This window comes from Daucus carota, chromosome 7 (assembly GCF_001625215.2).
Source record: "Daucus carota subsp. sativus chromosome 7, DH1 v3.0, whole genome shotgun sequence".
NCBI lineage: Eukaryota > Viridiplantae > Streptophyta > Magnoliopsida > Apiales > Apiaceae > Daucus > Daucus carota.
This window is the reverse complement of record NC_030387.2, coordinates 32,398,357-32,414,052: the sequence shown is the minus strand read 5'-3', so window position 1 is coordinate 32,414,052 and position 15,696 is coordinate 32,398,357. Positions and strand designations below refer to the sequence as shown.

The 15,696-nt window shown below is 32.8% G+C and overlaps 3 protein-coding genes across 4 annotated transcripts; 1 reads left to right on the top strand and 2 right to left on the bottom strand.

Moving 5' to 3' along the window:
• Window positions 1–1,476: 1,476 nt before the first annotated feature.
• LOC108200824 (probable carboxylesterase SOBER1-like) lies at window positions 1,477–5,170 on the top strand. The gene is made up of 6 exons (XM_017369082.2): window positions 1,477–1,823; window positions 2,621–2,673; window positions 3,620–3,743; window positions 3,833–3,954; window positions 4,565–4,672; window positions 4,845–5,170. Exons 1-6 carry the CDS (start codon window positions 1,529–1,531, stop codon window positions 4,932–4,934), a joined length of 792 nt encoding a protein of 263 aa, XP_017224571.1. The 5' UTR covers window positions 1,477–1,528; the 3' UTR covers window positions 4,935–5,170.
• Window positions 5,171–5,290: 120 nt separating this feature from the next.
• LOC108202343 (tropinone reductase-like 3) lies at window positions 5,291–8,323 on the bottom strand. The gene is made up of 6 exons (XM_017370727.2): window positions 7,953–8,323; window positions 7,444–7,560; window positions 6,849–6,983; window positions 6,263–6,388; window positions 5,686–5,787; window positions 5,291–5,587 (listed from the first exon to the last, which is right to left on the bottom strand). Exons 1-6 carry the CDS (start codon window positions 8,079–8,081, stop codon window positions 5,438–5,440), a joined length of 759 nt encoding a protein of 252 aa, XP_017226216.1. The 5' UTR covers window positions 8,082–8,323; the 3' UTR covers window positions 5,291–5,437.
• Window positions 8,324–12,601: 4,278 nt separating this feature from the next.
• Window positions 12,602–15,339, bottom strand: LOC108203072 (uncharacterized). Of its 2 annotated transcripts, XM_017371789.2 has the most exons (5): window positions 14,819–15,339; window positions 13,851–14,300; window positions 13,420–13,720; window positions 13,205–13,330; window positions 12,602–12,871 (listed from the first exon to the last, which is right to left on the bottom strand). In XM_017371789.2, the coding sequence occupies exons 1-5, from the start codon at window positions 15,224–15,226 to the stop codon at window positions 12,681–12,683; spliced, it is 1,476 nt and encodes a 491-aa protein (XP_017227278.1). In that variant the 5' UTR covers window positions 15,227–15,339; the 3' UTR covers window positions 12,602–12,680. The 2 variants fall into 2 exon arrangements, with proteins under 2 accessions (XP_017227278.1, XP_063937791.1); XM_064081721.1 differs by lacking the exon at window positions 12,602–12,871 and having other exon boundaries at window positions 13,007–13,330; window positions 14,819–15,338.
• Window positions 15,340–15,696: the final 357 nt, after the last annotated feature.

Below are 15,696 nucleotides of genomic sequence, written 5' to 3'. Positions count from 1 at the left end.
CACTTATTACCATATTAAAGTGATAAATTCTATTTATAACAATTTAAAATATTAATAACATACTATTTTTAAATTATAGCCAATATCATCGAAACAAAATGTTTTACAGGTTCAACAAATTTTACATAATGTCCTACAGGTCCAATTTAGCCGATCATTATAGCCAACACCATTCGAGATACTCTAACAAGACTAATATTTTGAAATGGAGCGAGTAACTAAGAGTGTAGTCAACTTAAATTTTTTATTTCATGAGAATCTCTTAATGAAAGTTGAGGTAAAATCTCATATACTTGATATGCAATATTAATGATTGAGATTTCAAATAATATAAAATGGTAACAAATCATTTATAATCAATTTATAATATTCAATAAATTAAATACGCCAGATATTATACCAAATTTATTATAATAATTTTGCATTACCATCTCACTAGAAAAGTTATATAAATAGATGGTTGAAGGTCATACCTATGATGCAATATAATTTTAGGAATATATTATTTCTTCTATTAAGTATTTTTTTTATTTTGATTATTGCTAAAACTCTTATTCAAAAAATTAGCTATGGAGAGAAAGGAATCGATCAAATTTGTGATTTTTGGGATGATATTTATCTTACTTGGAACATGTTATTGTAAGGAAGAGGTTAAAGGAGGAGGAGTAATTCATGATTGTTGTACTCGATGTTTTGAACAATGTCGGGAGATGTTTGGTTATGTAAACGAAATATGTCTCAGAAATTGTCAACGAGGTTGTCCTATATATTGTCCACCTTTCCAAACCAAAGGTTACTGCTCTTCTAAATATATACATACACATACAAACTTACATGCATATGCACACACAAATGAAGTATAAATTATATTCGTGTTTTCATTCTACATTGCAGGGCAAAACTATGAAGAATACATATCCAAGCTACACAAGGACAAGAAAGGAAGACTCGGTGGAGGAAATTGATGAATAATAAGGATTTCAACATGTTTTCAAGGAAATTATTGATAATAATGTTGGGTAGCGATAAATAATGATACTACAATATTTATACTAAGAACGTAAATTTTGTACACTCTTTCTTTCAATAATGTTGTCTTTTACTGTCAATTTTTATGAGCTGAATATGAAAATTTGAAATACGTGATAAAATCCTAGTTGAATTTAGATGATTTATGTAGATAACCCTACCGAAGGATACATGAAACTGCACAATGTACGAAACTAAACACGTAAACTTAAATAAAACCCATAAATAAAAATTTATCATAATTATAAAACTATATATTTAAGATTGAAAATTCTACTAATATAAAACGCTTCATATGAAATATTCAAAATTGGGATTTCTAATAATATAAAGCACTAACAAATCCTTCATAATCCTTTATAATGTCCAATAACTTAAATACACTCGATATTTTATAAAATTTATTATAAAATATATATTGTAAAAATCATGATTACAATGAACTACACACTCTTTAGAATATTGGGTACAAAGAGCAAAAATTCATTTCAGATCAAACATGAATTTCACATTGTTAGCAAAGCCAATTCTTGTTCTTATACTCTCCTGCACCATAACTATCTGCTTCATATTTTTACAATCCAACCCAAACCCAAATATAAACCCAAAATCATCTTCTCTTGTGAACAATACAAACTATACAATGGCAGCTCGTAGCTTTATATTGTGGCTTCATGGGTTGGGTGATTCGGGTCCTGCTAATGAACCCATTAAATCCCTTTTTACTTCTCCTCAGTTCAAGAATACTAAGTGGTCTTTTCCTTCTGCTCCTTCTAGTCCAGTTACCTGTAATTGTAAGTATATAGTTGTGGATTTTACTTTGTTTTTAGTTCTGGGTTTTGGGTTTTATATATTGTTGCTGTTTTTAATTTAGTCAAATGTGTATGATTGTGATTACAAGATTTTATGAGTTTGATTTGGGCATTGGTTGATAAAAGATGAAATCTTGCTGGGCATTTTTATAGTGATAATTAAAATTGGATTGCGAAAAATATTAAGTTGCAAAAAGAAAAGGTTCTTTATGATATTATTATGTATTTGGTTACAGGAATTACATGTTTTTTATGAGTTTGATCTGTTTTGGGTTTTTGATTATATGTGGTAAAGGTGCCAGCTTTGGTAGGTATACTATCTTTGCGAGAACTATTAAGTTGGGAAAAAACGAAGAGCCTGTGTCAACTATTTTAGCTATAGGGTGGAATGAATGAAATGAATAACTTGAGTAAAATTTAGGATACAAACATAAATACTTGATTCTTTCTCACCCCATTTCAGACCTTCCAACATAAGGGAGCACTACTGTTCCATTTTTGATCTTGGAACCGAACATGGGTCAAAGAGAACAAAGCGGAGTGCTTTTTCCTGAAGTCGTCGGTGTTTAAAATTGCATAACATAATGTAAAAAAGTGTTATTGCTAGAAGCATATTGTTCCCTTTCGAATTGCATCACGTAATATAAGAAAGTGTTGTTGCTAGAAGCATATTGTTCCCTTTATTACTTTATTAATTCCTAATTTATGCCGTTTTAGTGCATTAGAAATTTTCCTTACCAGTTGGTCTCTATACTACATCTTAACATTCTTCTTTGTAGATGGTCATGTGATGCCCTCATGGTTTGACCTTCTCGAGATACCCGTAACAGCGGTAAGCTTTCTTCATCCTCGCTAAATCTCATTGGCTCCATACTATGATCTTTTCATGATGTTAATTTGTAACTCACAACTTTATAACATACAGCACGATATTCATCCCGCTTAATATATAAGTTTGAAGTGCCTACAAATATCAGAAACAGAGTGGTAAAGTAAGAAAATATAGCAAAGAAAACTTAAAGCACACTAGCAATTATAAAGAAATAAAGATTACCTATGGTCATGAGAATTAAAATTTTCTGTCAGGACTTGATGAAGAACCCTGTTCCTATCACACTGAATTAAGATAGTGCAGTGATAGAACAATAAAAATATACTGTTATCTCCATGACAATCTGTTTTAGTTCCATCAGGTATATTTCACTTAAAATAGTATGTAGCTTGGCACTAGTAGTAGCCAGAGGTAGGAAATCGTGAAGGCGTATCAAGATTCAAGTATCGGCCTTAAACAAGCCTTCTTGGATTCTTAACTTAGTCAGTGTTCGTACTGTCAGAGGCATGTCTTCTGGAAAAATTATATGGTTGTTGTTTGAAACATGGGATTTCCTCTTTATCGGTAGTGGAATTGAGATTTGATCCACACAGACTTACTTTAGTTGTCCCAATCTATTCTAATATTCTACAAATTACATAATAGAGTTCAAAAATACTGTATGCTATTTTAAAATGTATGAAAGCCATTCCTTGGTATTTCTGTTTTCTAGTTTTTGGTTAATCAGACGAACACCTTCTGAATCATATTTATTTTTTACTTCTTTGATAGCTCCCAATAGCAAAATAAGTGCTGTTCTTTTACCACAGATATTTTTATATGTTTGCTGAATTTCTAATATAACTATGTCTATATAACTATGCGTTAAACAAATCCTATTGTGTTTAACTAAATTATTATACTGATTCTAAACATCATTTCATTTGCATTCTCTTCACCATATTAGCATTCTCCAAGAGATGAAAGTTCGGTTCTTAAAGCAGTTCAGAAGGTTCATTCTATGATAGACAAGGAGTTAGCTGCAGGGACAGATCCTAGCAATGTGTTTGTTTGCGGGTTTAGTCAAGGAGGTCTGTTTTACTCTCATTTGTCCTTCATCTACTTGGAACATGCATACTCATCTGTTGGTTCTCATTGTTAACATTTCAGAGTTTTCCAGGTGCCTTGACCTTGGCCAGTGTTTTACTTTACCCAAAAACTTTAGGTGGAGGAGCCATATTTAGTGGATGGGTCCCCTTGAATTCTTCTTTCATAGAACGAATGACGCCAGAAGCAAAGAAGGTAATTTCTTAATTGCTAGTGGTATTTAAGCTTTCTTTTCCTCTTTTAGTTATAAGCATAATATAATACTATTTCCATGATTCACTTTCTATGCATTAATAATTATGTCCAATATATGTATTAAAGTATTGATGTTTGGAACAAGTCTGAAGAAGTTTACTTATCAGTTACCACAAATACAAAAGATCTTGTTGTATAAGAAATTGTGAAAGCAAAGTGTTTACCACTGCCGCCTGTGTTGCTATTATGCCATCGCTGCACTCTGATTAATAAAATCTAGCAGCTGATTTTGTGTGAACTCCAGCATTCTTTTCTGGCTGCCTTGCAAAGTCTCAGTCAAGTACAAGATTATATATATTTCTTTTCTGTGTTTTCCAGATTCAAAATAGATAAAAGGCCGGGGTTTACCAATTAAAAATTGTTTTGTTAATGTCCTCCGTCTAAAGTTATACATTTTTTCATCTTTTTTACTGTTCATCATAAGTGTCGATATCCTTCATCACTATTATTTCTCCACTTTTTATACTAGTGTATTACTTCCAGTTTTATGGAGTTCTATTTAAATATTAATTGTCTCATGGCTAGAATCTAATATCAAGGATATCTGCAGACACCTATCTTGTGGTCTCATGGTATTGTAGACAAAACGGTATTGTTTGAAGCTGGACAAGCAGGTCCCCCGTTTCTCGAGCAAGCTGGAATGAGCTGTGAGTTCAAGGTATTATAGTCATACTTCTTTTACAGGTCCAGCATTCTACCACAGAGGCTATATTTGGAAATTTGTCTGGACACAAAATAATTAATTGGAATTATATTTGTGCAAATGGGCCATATTCTTGCATATGAATTGGAGTCTGTTGCTAATGAAATCTGGATGTCACCTGTTACAGGCATATCCAGGTCTTGGTCATTCAATAAGTAATGAGGAGCTCCGATACTTGGAATCGTGGATAAAGCCTCGCATGAAAAGTTCTTCGTAACTTTTAGGCTCTTTTGCATTGCCCAGATTCTTATCCAAGAGTGTATGATGTTGCTTAGCTCCATTTAATACTAGTCCGACAGCATATAATATAGAGATGAATATTAAAATGTAGGCTTTCGGTGTTTACTGAAATTTATCTATATTAGACCCGTGTTTTCTTTACTTATAACATAACATGGACAGATGTCCTATACTCTCATTCTACATATATACGGATTTTAAAGACTTGAAGTTTTTGGGGATGAGTTGTATCTTGCCTTAATATTTGATCCACGAGTGTACAGAGTATTATTTATTTGAGTCTTTGTCGCTCATTTGAAGTGGCCATATGCTAGCGAATGACAATATAAAGGTTGATGAACACTCATTCGCCATTGCACTTCAGATAATATAGAGATCATGAGAACTAGTCGAAAGTGACATTTATTTCGGGACGGAGGGAGTATTATATTACGAGATGATATCAGTTATCTGATCTGATGAGCAAGTGACAGACTAAATTTAGAGCCTGGAAGGTATTCCACCAGCAACCACCAATGTTTCTCCTGTGATGTAAGAAGCATCATCTGAAGCCAAAAATGCAGCGGCAGAGGCCATGTCTTGTGTTCTTCCAAATCCTTCTAGTAAAATTTTCTCCTCGATGGCCTTTAACTACTCGCAAGGCCACAAAAAAGGAAGATTTCTGAAAGTGGTCTAGAAAATTTACTAGTACAATTCAATACAACAAGCTGAACACAGGGAAATCTTACAAGCAGTTCATTTCTTGAGATGTAGTCGTTCATACGTGTGGGAACAAAACCAGGTGCAACACAGTTTACCCGAGTATCAGGGGCCATCTCGGATGCCAGGGCCTTTAACAAGTTCATAATAAATATGCCAAAAATAGTAACATAATTAAATAACGAATATTGAATGGAAAATACAGAAAAAAGATTAACCTGATCTTAAAGGCGTATCTGATGCAAAATAATAGGGATTTTCTCATAAATATCCAAGTCCAAAATATTTTTTTGTAAAAACACTATGTCTTTTTTAAATATTTTGCAAAAATACCAAACTTTTAAAATATTTGCAAAAATAGTGTATGCAACCCGTTGCAATCACATGCAACTATACTTGCAACCAAATGCAACCATACTTGCAACCCCTGTGGGGCCAATTAACTGAAATTGCTTCTGATTGCATCTAGTTGCAGATCGTATTTTTGTAAATATATTCTAAAAAATAAGTATTTTTGCAAATATTTTCAAAAGATAGTAAAATCGAAAAAAACTTTAAAAAAAATGGTATTTTTAATAATTTCCCGAAATAATTTCAAAGTTTAACCTTGGTAAGCCCGAGAAGAGTTGTTTTTGTAACTGCATACATTCCCTTCAAAGAACCTGGACTATACGCACCAACTGAGGAAATAAAAATAACAGACGAGCCTTTACTCAAGAACGGAGCTGCATCCTGCAACAGAATTTGAAATCTGAGAACCGAGGAAAAATTGGAGGTAAAATTAAGTACTCCCTCCGTTTTGAAATATAGTTCGCTTGACTTTTCGACACACACTTCTAAGTTTTTTTGACCGTATAGCTAAAGTCATTATTTTTTTAAAAAAAAATTCTGTGTTATAATATTAATCATATATTTTTATTCAAAAAAAGAAAATTACAAAAATAATTATTTTAACTATGCGGTCAAATGACTTAAAAATATGTGCCAAAAAGTCAAACGATTTATATTTCAAAACAAAAGGGGTACTAACCACTTAAGTAATTCCCAGAACTTTCAAGGTAAGATAAATTTGGTAAATGATATGAAACATTACTTTTTTTTTTTTTTTGCCAGAGATATGAAACATTACTAATTGTAAGATCACTGATCAAAATTTTGACACTGGAATGACATTATTCTTGGAGAAGTTTACCTTTATGAGTAGTATACCACTTTTGACGTTAATTTCCCAAAGCTTATCAAGCAGCGATTCTTCACTGTCCAATATGCTGCGAAAAGATGGACTTGTAGCCGCGTTGGAAACCACCACATCTATTTTTCCGTATTTCTGAAACCAATTAATTGATCCTCACGAGTTAGTAATATTAGACGAACATATGTTGCAGTAGATTTCTATTATGGTTTGTTTGGGAACCTGGATTTCATTTGAAATCCTGAATTTGAACAAATAATGTGTTCGAGAATATGGGTTTTGATTCCATGACATTCAAATATTAGTATAAACATGAGAATTTGAAATGACAACTCAAATCCTATCATTTGAAATGAAATGCACGTTTTCGAACGCCCGCTTAAGATGTTCAAAAACTTCAGCACAATGACAGAACCAAATGACACTATGAGCAGCATTTAGTTTATAGCATAATAAAAAGCAAATATTTCTCCAACACAGTAACAGATTCTAGTCCTCAGACAGAACCAAATGATCTTAGAAAAGTAGAAATCCCAATTTTTGAATTTAGTCCTTGTATAAATCACGAAAATAATAAGTAAACTTGAATCATAACCTGAACTGTTGTGTCGATGAGATTCTTTCTTTGCTGAGCATTTGATACATGACACACCAGTCCCAGTACTTCAACGCCTTGCGCCCTGAGCTTTTCCACTGCCTCGTCTACATTGTTCTGTAGAGCCATTCACACCAACTAATTTAGTCTAATGCATAAATTTACAGTCCATTCTGATAATCACCGATCACGTTTTAATTTAGATATGAAGAAAGAACAGACTGTGTAAAAATAAAAGGCAAAAAGCACTAATTCAGAATACAAATGAGTACTACCTCCGTCCAACAGGTTCTTTACGTTACTTTTTGGCACGCATCTTAAGGCTCCAGTAAAGTATAGTTTCTTAATATTATTTTTAAAAAAAATTCCATGAATAAAATTTTGACATTTAAACTTTTGTTTAAAAAATATTATGGAAATATACTTTACACGAGTCTCAGAATACGTGCAAACAGTGAACGTAAACAACTTGCTGGGACGGAGGGAGTAACTAGCACTTGAAATGAAACCTGTTTACGAGAGGAGATGACAACGGAGGCACCTTCCAATCCAAGGCGCTCAGCTATGCCAAAGCCAATGCCTTGTGTTGAAGCTGAGACAATTACCACCTTCCCTTCAAATCTCTTCGCCATTTTCATTTCTGTGCTTGTTAAACACAATGTGGTTCCAGTATAAAGCAGAATTTTCTCTAGGGAGCTACGCCGACAATAATTGTGCTATTTAGAATATGCTAGCTATCTGACATGATCTGCCGGCAGAAAAACAAGAGTTTTGTCCTGCTCAAATTTCCCATGAGCTAGAGATATCTATTTATAATTTCTACAACTGCACAGTGACAAATCCAGTTTTTTGGTTTCTCTCAGTATATCAAAATCTCCGACCATAGTTGAAGTGAGTACATCACACAGATGTTCCGCTGTGGAACATCCCTCAAACCAAACTTTTTGTCTTGTTTTATTTGTCAGGTTCGAATTGACCAAACTTTTATTAGGAATAATTTTATGCTTTCCTCTTTTAATTTTAAGGTTGTATAGATATTTTAGGTGATCAATATTATGGATTTGTATGTGGTTTGATAATCCTGCTTGGATTAGTTTGTAGATCAGGTCGAGTTTTGTAATTTTTTTTTTCGTATTTTTCTGACATGTTTTGTCTTAGCCGGATTTGTTGTGGTGGACTGGAATATTGATTTGAAATTAGGTTTTTTTTTTTTTTTGTCAGAATCTACATACTCGAAGATGAGTTGTATCATAGATACAATAAGCCGCATCAGAGAATACTTTCATTCAATAAAGTTTATCATCTAACCGAAAGATACGCAAAGATATCTCCGGACGTTTAGATAATAAGACTTTAAAGTCTGATAAGAAAACCCGTAAAGTCTCTTTCCAAGTTCCTGAAAATTAAAGCAAGCAAAAAGAAACATAAGAATGATAAATTAAGTAAAAAAATTAGGCGGGGGAAACTATATCCAATTATGACATATAATTCCCGACAAAAATTATAATAATATAACAATTTATTCAAAATAAGAATATTAGAACTTATAAAAATATGATACAATTAGAAAAAGTTATAATGTCTAACCAAAGTAAGAACTTTGGTTAGACACACAATACTAAAAATATTGTAATTCTAATCTTTTCAACAAAAATACATAAACAAAAAATTTAAGTTTTTTGTTAGGAAAGGAATGAAAAGAATTAATCCAACTCTTTATAAAAAAATTTATTAAAAAATAAATAATATTTAATTCCCAATCAACATAAGCTTATTTTTAATTATCCAATTAGTCAACAAAAGTTATCATTAGCATGACAATGTATTAGAATTAATAGAGTCTTATTATCAATCCAAGAACAAACTTATCCACACAATATTCATCTAGTACAATAATCGTGCCAACCCATAATGGTCCAAAAGTATATGCCACCAATTATGGCCACCCAAAAAATGGTACAAATTCCTTGAACATAATCAAGACCTAAATAAAAGCCATCAGTTATGGCACCCAATAAATTCTAATTAATAATTAATAAATCAACAAATTTAATAAGTCATTTAAGACGAATAAATACACATAAAAACACGTTTCAAACACACCTCTATTCAAAAACATGAACAAAATCAATTAATTCCTAATATGTATGTGTAAATAAAAACCGCATTTACACAAATATTTAATTCCATGTAATTTATAACCGAAGAATTTAATTCCTTCCTATCCAAAATTATTGCACACTAACATATATACATGTATAATATATAAAAATTATACCATAATTAAAACATTTGATATTCAAATTATAATAAATCAATAATCTATTCGCACATACAACTAAAAACACTTTTAAAAACTAAAACTTGTAAAGTAAAGATCAAACACACACTAAACACATTCAACAATCAAGAACTACTAAGAACACAAAGAACACATATAGAAAATTAAAACAAAACTCTGTTTTCGACTAATTTTGTGGTCGATCAAACAATAAATCCAGTTAAGATAATACAAGTTAGAAAAATATAGGCTACTAAACTCAACAAAATTCACAACCTAATCCGAACAAATATCAATGAATTTACAAATGAATCCAATCAACTAAAAAATCATATGCTACCTCTACATCAAAAGAGAAGAGAATTAATGCACTAATGTAAATCTACCATCATAGTAAACTACAAAAACTAACAAAACAAAACAAGACGAAAAACACACAACAAACATAAAAAAACGTACCTTGACGGAGAGAATTTGATTACAAATAAAATAAAAGAATAATATTACCGATTTTAAAATAAAACCCGTAAATCATCATTAGATCAGAATTCTGACGAGGAAAGAGATCGAAGCCCAGAGTTTATTTGAGATTGATTATGAAAAAAGTGTGTGTGCGTGTGTAACGTACCGATCGGAGGTGTGTAATGAATAGGTGGGAAGATTAGTAGTTTTGGACCTTTTGGTTGTACACACCACGACCAAAAAGATTTGTGAAGATATTTGAATTTGAAATTAGGTTTGTTATAGATTTTGATACGTGTTTTTGGTGTTCTTGATTGTGTAATGGTGTTCTTGATTGTGTGGGTATGTTAAATGTGTGGTTTGATCTTCTATATTAAAAAAATTAGTTTTTAACATGTTTTTAGGTGCATGTTTCTATTGATGATTAATTTGTTATAATTTTAATTTGAATATCAATTTTTAATTATGATGGATGTGCTAATATTATGGATGTTCAAATCTTTTGCATGATAATTATTTTTTATGAATATTTAGTAATATTTATGGTGATCATTATTGATGATTTTAAACGGTTTAATTTTAATTGTACCTTGATTGAGGCGTATTTGTACCATTCATGGGTGGCCATAAGTGATGGCGTATATTTCGGCTTGTAAAGAGCAATTAACTCTATTTTAATTACTTTAGTGTCTAACCAAAGATCCTTCTTTGGTTGAGGCTTTATTTTATATTTTACTTTAGAAAATACATGCAAACACTTTTAGAAATAATTGTTTTTGGATATATTATCCTTTATAATTTGTATAATGTATATAATTTTATATATAAACTTATGTTCTTCTTGTTTCGTTTGTTTTTTTGCAGGATCCTTGGTAGAAATTTTTATGGGTTTTTTCCTCTTAGACATTAAAGTATTATTATCTAAACATCCGGAGATATCTTGCATGTCTTTCGGTTAGATGATAATTTTTTTTGGATGATGAAATCCCTTGTAGCGGCTTATTGTATCTCGAGATACAACCCATCTACGAGTATGTAGACCCTGGCAAAAAAAAAAAAATTATAAATTTTTTTTTTTGATTCTTAGACCCATGTAAAGATAATTACTAATTTCCCGTCAAAATTTGATCAATTTGATCGTAAAAAGTCAAACAAGACAAGTGAGAGTAACAAAACAATTATCAAAAACAAAAATTTTTAGAATCTCCTTAAATTAGTACTATAAAATCCTATTAAATATTATTCAACAATAATGTTTTAGAAAAATACATACATAACCAAGATAATTTACACAGGCAACCAAGGACGTATGCAGGAATTCTAGAATACACTGATGCTCCAACAACTTGAGGATATAATTGGAGCCAAAGTGGTTAGAATTTATCCTCTGTTGGTCCGGGTCACCGTTTGATTCTGACTCATTATAAAAATAAATAAATTATGAACCAGTTTGATTTTGACTCATCACAAAAATAAATAAATTATGAACCAGTTTTATTATTCACTTTCCAACTGTTACCATACCATGTAGTACATTCTTACCTCCAAGTTTTAAGTCCTAACTGCCAACATCTAAAACTCCACCAACAATTCATGTTCTCATCTTCCACTTCCTAGATTGGATATCAATATATCATACTTAATATTGAGATATAAACGGGGATGTATATATTAATTCTCTATGATCTCTAACTTTACAAGAGAGTTATCTCTAATTTCCGACCCCATTTTAAATATTTCTTTCTTTATTTACAGGTCTTTTCGTGGGCCTTTGAGTTAATAAACTTTACTTTGAGTTTTATTCCTCTTCAGGTTGAGGCCCAACACTTACAAACTCAACAACAACTAATGTGCTTGTTAGTTTCTTGGTGAAAATTTACCTCATTTAAAGAAATTTAAACCGGAGCCGGTTGGGTGAACTTAAAATAAGTGCTTCCTATTTAAAATAAAAAAAGTGAAGCAGAAGTTAGAAGCAAATTAAGACTTATAAGTGATTAAGGTGTTTGAGAAAAAAGTAGAAGCCATGAAACAAAAGCTAGTATTCATAGCTTTTAATAAGTACTTCTCGACTTTTTACACAAACGGAACGAATAAGTGCTTCTAACTTATAATTTCAGAAGCGGGCCAAACACCCACCAAGTGTGACATAATACTAGTGTGAACATTTTACAATCTCATTGACTCATATAAAAGTCAACACTTAGTGCATGAAACGTCAGATTTTGAAACCAGTAATTGTACAGTGTGAACGTTTTACAATGTGCAAACTCATGCACTATAAATAAGGTGTCATTGCAGACTCTGCAGCAGATAGGATCCTCAGTCACAAACCTTCAGCCAAAAGCCTCTTATATCTCTTCTTAATCTGATAAGAATGGGAAAGAATTCAGTGAATTTCTCGACAGGGAACGTGTTGATGATGATGGTCTTTTTGTCTGTTTTCTCAACCCGGGCTGTGGTCGGAGTTGTGGATTATAATAGTTGTCTGTCGCAGTTAATTCCCTGTATGAGTTATCTGTTTGATGGCACTCCGAATCCAGGTGATGAGTGTTGCGCCGCAGCACAGGCTTTGGATAACATGGCTATGGCCTCGGTGTCTGATAAGTCGGAGTTCTGTTCTTGTATCAAGAAATTTGCTGTCACTCCTCCTACTGATTTTAACAGAGCCTATCAACTTCCTATCCTCTGCAAACTTAAAACGCCAATCAGTCGTGACATCGACTGCTAAGATATGCCTCGCTGGCCAGATTTATGTAACATCCACCTTTAGAGTGTGTGTTTCTTTGTAATTTCATTATAGTTCTTCAAACTAGTGGATTTGGAAACAAACTTGAAATAACAGGATTTATACACAATATTTTTATGCTTTATACGTTTAGACTATACAATTCTTCATTTAATAGGCTCATATCAGAACAATCCCAACGCCAGAAGAAACTATAAATAGATTTATATCACATAACTAGATATTAAGGCTAATGAAATTTTCAGCTTGGTAAAAAGACTAATACTAGATACCAATTGTCTTGTTCAGCAACCAGAGAGTAAGAGACATCTGAATCGCAATAATGGTATGCAGTGATGTCCGGTCTAGCATGAATCCGAACACAGTGATTCCTGCTTTGTTGTTCTCAAAGTATGTCACTGCAACCAATTCGATCAAATTATGACAGATTACATATATAAGCCTAATTTGTGGAATTTAAAAAATTTAATATGTTTGCTCAACTCACCAAGAGCTTGTCGCTTCTGGTAGGACATTGTATGTGTGAAAATTGGCATTATGTTTGTATTATCTATCACATCTTCATCGCCTTCTTCATTATCCGATACCCAGTTTCCATTGATATAGTCCATCCTGGGTGCAACGATACGAGGTCTTGGAATGTCATCATCGACGTCATCAAAGGAGTTGATTGTAGAGCTTGCATGCCATTTTGCAGCGAGGCATGTAATAGCCTGTGCTCTGTGTGTTATTTTCGCAGCACTACGCAGGCATATGAAGAGTCCAGCCACAAGGGTCATGGAGGTTAACTGCAACAAGCATAACAAGAAGCCAAAAAATTAGTGTTTTGATAGTAATTTTTAATAGAAGTTAGGATCAACAATTGAAACACAAGCTCGTAAATTGCAAAGTGAAAAGGTGGAGAAAAAGAAATTTTACCGCAAGTTCTCCAGCATTAAAGATATTGACTTCAGATCCAGCCTCTAGTGTCACAAGCAGAGAAGCAAACTGACTTGCTGTTACCAGGATTAGAGTCAACAAAATGAATATGCGGAACCTATGGCTTATTATACGAAGATTTCTTCGGACTGTAAGGTGTTCAAGCAAGATTGTTCCTACATCAGATTCTTTCTGGAAAACCTGAGCAAAGTCTTCCAGCCTGAGTATCTGAAGGTAGCATATCAACCGGAAAAGAACGCATACAAGGAAGAATATGGATGTCCTGTACAACCAGGAAGAAAGCAGAAAAATGCAAGCAAGTGTGCTACTTAAATATGCATTAAAGAAATACGGAATCTGATTTCTTCCTGAGGTGAACCACCAGATTTTGTAAATACAATCAGCAGCGAAGCAGGGAAGAACAAATGAGCACAGGAGCCTCATTGATGTCTGCATTAGAAGAAACTTATATTTATTGGCAACTCTTAAAATCATGAAGACAATTAATGGTATTGACACGATGAACTTTGAAGATCAGAAGCATCATCCAAGGACTAAGTTAGACTCGTATAATTCGTCTCACAAGCATGATCTCAGAAGGTTACATAAGCATACACCCTCTTCTTTTTTTCTTGCCTTCAATAATCACTTCAATAAGACTTAAAGTTGCGTTTTGATTTTCGGAAGAAAACACGACTTGAAGTTGCGTTTTCAGCTGAAAACACGACTTCAAGTTGCGTTTTTGTAAACACGACACAAAGTTGCGTTTTGAAGTGACATTTTGGGCAATTTTTTCAGAAAGTGATAATAGAGGCCTTTTGCTGCTAAATAGTGACATTTGGGGTTATCAATGTAATGATCTAATAAACAATATAACCTGATAACAGGAATTCTAGCGATAAATTTACTCTGACATCATAATTATGTGAACTGTAATAAAAAAAAAAGGGGTTGATTAAGAAACTTACATGAACCTGCTGAGCATATCCTCTTTGGACCTTAGCACTAACACCACACAGTTTATCAAGAAAGAGAAATCTTCTGAGTCCATACTTTCGTGCAAAAGAAGATAAACTGATGAAAGAAAGAACAGAGAAAACAGAGAGCGACAACTGAACAATTGAATCAAAAGGGCGTCTATGATTACGATCACAAGTACTGCAATGCAACACAAAGTGTGAAAGAAGCGGAACAGCAATGGCAAGAAGACAGAAGATGGACCAAGAGAGACCAGCATGCCATAAATTGGATTGATCAATAAAAACACATGCAAATAGTCTTTTTAGATCATCCACTCGATCTTCAGAGTTAATTATTGCCGTGCACTCTTGCCCTAAACCCTGTTCTTGTTTCTGATGATCTTCACCCTCTTCCATTTAGGCTGCGAATCTAGTTTCCTTTGCTCGTGTGATGTTGAAGAAATCTTTTTAATTGGCTCAAATCATGATGTTTCAGTTTATATAGGTTCCTCCCTGTCCTTCAAATTTCATATCAATCCCAGAAAAAATAAAATATATCAATTTCTCATCCCTGATTTTTCCTACAATCTTTTTCGAGTCACGTTCGGGTCTTGACGTGTAATAAAAAGTCAGCCTCAGAATCCAGGTGTTAGGGAGACATGTAGTTATGGACTTGTTCACTAAAGCTGTCCCAGAAACTTGTAATCCCCGTGAGTACTTTATAGTATAGAGTTGCTTTCTGTTCATGGGATCCCTACAGCATACGATTAATACTACAGTAATAGTATGTTGTCATGCTGTCCTTCCCTGGATGAATCCTCTGCTTTGCATTCTTCAAGTTAGGTGCTTTCAGTTTAGTCAGAAATTTCTATTTAAAAAATGTTGGG

What these genes read in the sequence shown, in the direction of transcription:
- LOC108202343 (XM_017370727.2), bottom strand. Translation starts at nt 8,081, where the DNA reads ATGAAAATGGCGAAGAGATTTGAAGGGAAGGTGGTAATTGTCTCAGCT. An exon ending in TCATCGACACAACAGTTCAG is followed by an intron (nt 6,984 to 7,443) that starts GTTATGATTCAA and finishes AATTGGTTTCAG; the next exon opens with AAATACGGAAAAATAGATGT. An exon ending in CTCTTCTCGGGCTTACCAAG is followed by an intron (nt 5,788 to 6,262) that starts GTTAAACTTTGA and finishes AACTTGTTAAAG; the next exon opens with GCCCTGGCATCCGAGATGGC.
- LOC108200824 (XM_017369082.2), top strand. Translation starts at nt 1,529, where the DNA reads ATGAATTTCACATTGTTAGCAAAGCCAATTCTTGTTCTTATACTCTCC. An exon ending in TTGCGGGTTTAGTCAAGGAG is followed by an intron (nt 3,744 to 3,832) that starts GTCTGTTTTACT and finishes AGAGTTTTCCAG; the next exon opens with GTGCCTTGACCTTGGCCAGT. An exon ending in TGACGCCAGAAGCAAAGAAG is followed by an intron (nt 3,955 to 4,564) that starts GTAATTTCTTAA and finishes GGATATCTGCAG; the next exon opens with ACACCTATCTTGTGGTCTCA.
- LOC108203072 (XM_017371789.2), bottom strand. Translation starts at nt 15,226, where the DNA reads ATGGAAGAGGGTGAAGATCATCAGAAACAAGAACAGGGTTTAGGGCAA. An exon ending in GATATGCTCAGCAGGTTCAT is followed by an intron (nt 14,301 to 14,818) that starts GTAAGTTTCTTA and finishes CTTCTAATGCAG; the next exon opens with ACATCAATGAGGCTCCTGTG. An exon ending in CCAGAAGCGACAAGCTCTTG is followed by an intron (nt 13,331 to 13,419) that starts GTGAGTTGAGCA and finishes AATTGGTTGCAG; the next exon opens with TGACATACTTTGAGAACAAC.